Genomic DNA, 3,924 nt, shown 5'->3' with positions numbered 1-3,924 from the left:
CGTAATTAACGTCATCATTACATCAATTACTTCTTAAACATTACATTAATACTAATGCGAGTAAAAGTAATAGAGTAAAAGTGACAGTAGTTTAGTACGAGTAGGTTGTATCAGTAAAGTCGCCCTGAGAGGCATAAAGCGTACGTTCCTACAAACAGATGCTTATGCTCCCAACGTGCAAACATAATACTACACAGCAAAATGTCTTGATGTATTGGTGATGTTTTGGGAGGTTTGTCTTGTATATGTGTATGTATGTATGTATGTTTGTTTATTTGTTTGGTTATTTGTTTGTTTGCTTGTATTATTTATTTGTATATTAGTTATACAATTGTTAGCAATTGTTTGTCAAATTGTATATTGGTTTGTAATAAATGAATTCTTTTGCTTATACGAACTTTCAAATTTAACACATTTCGTGAAGATAACTTTTGTTTAAATGCTCGAAGATATTCAAGATAATTTTTAAAGATTAAATTTTATGATAAGAATGTCGTATGTTTAATTGTACTAATGTTTATTATTACTAATGTTTATTTGTATAAACACTGTATTCGTTAGTAGTACAATCAAATTGTACGCAACTGTATACATAATACAAGTTTTGCTGTGCGTATAGGTGTACAGTACAATGTACATTTGCATGTAGGTAAATTAATGATGTTTTGCGCAGGTATTAATATAATGGTACAAGGCACGTATACACGCATACACACAAAAACACTTACACACACTCATACACACACACATACATACATACACACATGTAGGCTGTGAGGATGATAATGGTACAGGGCACACATACATGCACATACCCGTTGTAGACATACATGTATGAGTGTACAATAATGGTACAGGGCACACACGCATACATACATACAAACACACACGCAAACACACACACAAGTAGATTACTACTGATGCTGATGCCAAATTAACTTATTTGCAAGTGAGGGAGTTGGTTGCTGAAACTATATTTTTTGTCGACGGCCCATTTATCCTAACCGTTATTCATTGTAGTTACCATTTTGGGCAGTAATAATGCATCAGTCACCACTGCTGTACTAGCCTTACTAGCAATACTCACAATATCCAGAAAGTAAACAATACTAACTTAACTTTTGTAACGCTTCAAACAATGTGAACATTGTTAGCTCCACGACAATATTTATGTTTATAATGTTTCATCAATAAAATTCGCAGTATTTCTTCATATGTGAAATATGTATCGCTCTGTGATCTTAAATCCGGTCACCTCATTATCATTGTCAGGCAATTTACCGCTACACCATCGCGCCGCCCTATGCTTTTTTAAAAAGTTTACAAACAAAATTTTTTAGAACTTTAACACACAAAAAATATAACAGCACAACGACAACATCATAAACAACAACAGCAAAGAAACTACAACAGCAAAAAGTTAAAATAAAAACGAACAAGCCAACCAGAAATAATGATCTGAGGTCCTTAATCTTATTGATATGATACTATCATGAAACAATAAATAAGTTCTATGGAGTGTGAGCATCAATTCTCATGTGATACATTATGTATGTGTGTGTGTGTTTGTATGTGTTTTTGTGTGTTAGTTTGTTTATTTTTTTGTTTGTATGTGTTTAAGTTTATACAACACGTTCGTTGGTTATTGGCATAACCATTTACCGATTCGACTAATTACAATATCTAATTAATTAACTAATTAAACGTTTTAATTGAGTTGAAAGGCTAATTAAAACTTTAGAAACAACCAAATATAATATAAGCCAGATTAAAACGCATTTCATTGTGTTGGTTGATACAATTCTCATGTGATACATTATGTATGTGTGTGTTGTGTTTGTATGTGTGTGTATGTGTTTTTGTGTGTAGTTTGTTTATTTTTTTGTTTGTATGTGTTTAAGTTTATACAACACGTTCGTTGGTTATTTGCATAACCATTCACCGATTCGACCAATTACATTATCTAATTACTTTGCTAATTAAACGTTTTAATTGAGTTGAAAGGAGAATTAAAACTTTAGAAACAACTAAATATAATACAAGCCAGATTAAAACGCATTTCATTGTGTTGGTTGATACAATTCTCATGTGATACATTATGTATGTGTGTGTTGTGTTTGTATGTGTGTGTATGTGTTTTTGTGTGTAGTTTGTTTATTTTTTTGTTTGTATGTGTTTAAGTTTATACAACACGTTCGTTGGTTATTGGCATAACCATTCACCGATTCGACTAATTACATTATCTAATTACTTTGCTAATTAAACGTTTTAATTGAGTTGAAAGGAGAATTAAAACTTTAGAAACAACTAAATATAATATAAGCCAGATTAAAACGCATTTCATTGTGTTGGTTGATAAAATTCATTAAACACAATAGCCATTAAAGATTTCATCAATTACGTTAATTAATTACTGAATTAAACACTTTCGATTAAGTTGATTAAAGTTTAACTGAAAAAACATTAAAATCCAAAAACATGATTAATGAAAATAAAACAAATTTATTTATTCGTCTGTTTATGCTGGAGGGACTTGCCTGGAATGGAAATTTCTCGGTTGTCATCGCAGAGGTTCGTTATCGCTATTATCACCATCATCCTTATGAACGTCATCATCAACAACAGCCACATCTACGACGGCAACATCCTCATCATCTTCTTCAACAATGATGACTTCGTGTACACTGTCGTCATCATCATTGTCACCGATAACGACTACATTATAGGCAGTTTCCTGAACGGTTGCAGAGTTGTCTGTTTTGTTGTTTACAGTTGGATGAGTGTTGTCATACTCCCTCAAGGAATCGTTATCCGAAATTTTTCTTCTCTTCTGTCTTATCTGGCCTTCGCTATTAAAGTTCTCGTACCCATGATCACTCTCAGTATCTGAGCCATCTTCGCGTTTTCTTTTGTGAGACCTAGCATAATTGTTATCTTTTTCGTCATCATCATCTCTAATTTCTTCGCTGTCATCATCACCTTCATCGTCTGCATCATTGTCGTCTGAATCATCATCGTATGAATCCAAATCTTCATCATCTTCTGAATCATCCGAATCGTCATCATTAATTCTTCCCATTTTATTATCTTTTTTTCCGTTTGCCTCATTTACGCTGATTTCATGTACATCATCATCGTCGGAAGTTACGTATACATATACACCATCGTCGTTGTTGTTGGAAGTTTCGTCATCTTGGTAATCTCTAAACTCCATGTTATTAAATTTCAAAAAATTATTTTCAAGCAAAGGGCCGTGATAAGTTTATACAAAATATCGAGTTAAACTTTTAGTAATAATCTCGAAGATGTTTACGGTGAACGATATGAGGAGGTTATGCTGGTTAGTCTTCAGGCAAGGTTTTATATATACAGTGACAACTCCAACTACCATGTCCAACTATACCAAAAATCTTCAAACATAGAAGAATTCTAACTAACGCCTAAGTGAATGTCGTCTCATTTACAGGTGTCAGATTGTCAATATCACAGAGAACAGCAAAGTCAATATCACAAACCGGCAGAAAGTGAATACTTCAAAAAACCACAAAGTGAATGTGGGCCTTTGTTAAGAAATTTGAATCCTAACATTCAATTGCCAAATTTCAATGCTAAGTTTGAATCGATCGCTTGTACCATGGATAGCTCATGTTTTAGTTTTAATCTTGAAAAAATAAATGAATTACTGAGGAACGAAAAAAAATTTGAGTGGGAAATTAATGGGAAAAATGATGAATGAGATGAACATGGAAGGATGTTGCTACCTTGAAAAAATTTCGCTCTTCATAAACAACGTGTCAAACTCTAATGGACACTAATATGTCTCTCGGAAATATTCATTTTCAAATTTTTTTTATATTAGATAATGTAAGTATTTTCTTGTAAACATAAAATATGAAAACTTGAAACCAAATGCTATTACTGAAA

General features: G+C 32.4%; 1 protein-coding gene across 1 annotated transcript; it reads right to left on the bottom strand.

The window, feature by feature from the left end:
- Nucleotides 1–2,560: 2,560 nt before the first annotated feature.
- HELRODRAFT_161578 (hypothetical protein) lies at nucleotides 2,561–3,214 on the bottom strand (the record flags this gene model as incomplete). The annotated part of the gene is made up of 1 exon (XM_009021483.1): nucleotides 2,561–3,214. The coding sequence occupies one exon, from the start codon at nucleotides 3,212–3,214 to the stop codon at nucleotides 2,561–2,563; it is 654 nt and encodes a 217-aa protein (XP_009019731.1).
- Nucleotides 3,215–3,924: the final 710 nt, after the last annotated feature.

The sequence above is a fragment of the Helobdella robusta genome (genome assembly GCF_000326865.2).
Source record: "Helobdella robusta unplaced genomic scaffold HELROscaffold_3, whole genome shotgun sequence".
NCBI lineage: Eukaryota > Metazoa > Annelida > Clitellata > Rhynchobdellida > Glossiphoniidae > Helobdella > Helobdella robusta.
Note: the sequence above shows the minus strand (reverse complement) of the source record. Positions and strands in the feature narration are given on the sequence as shown.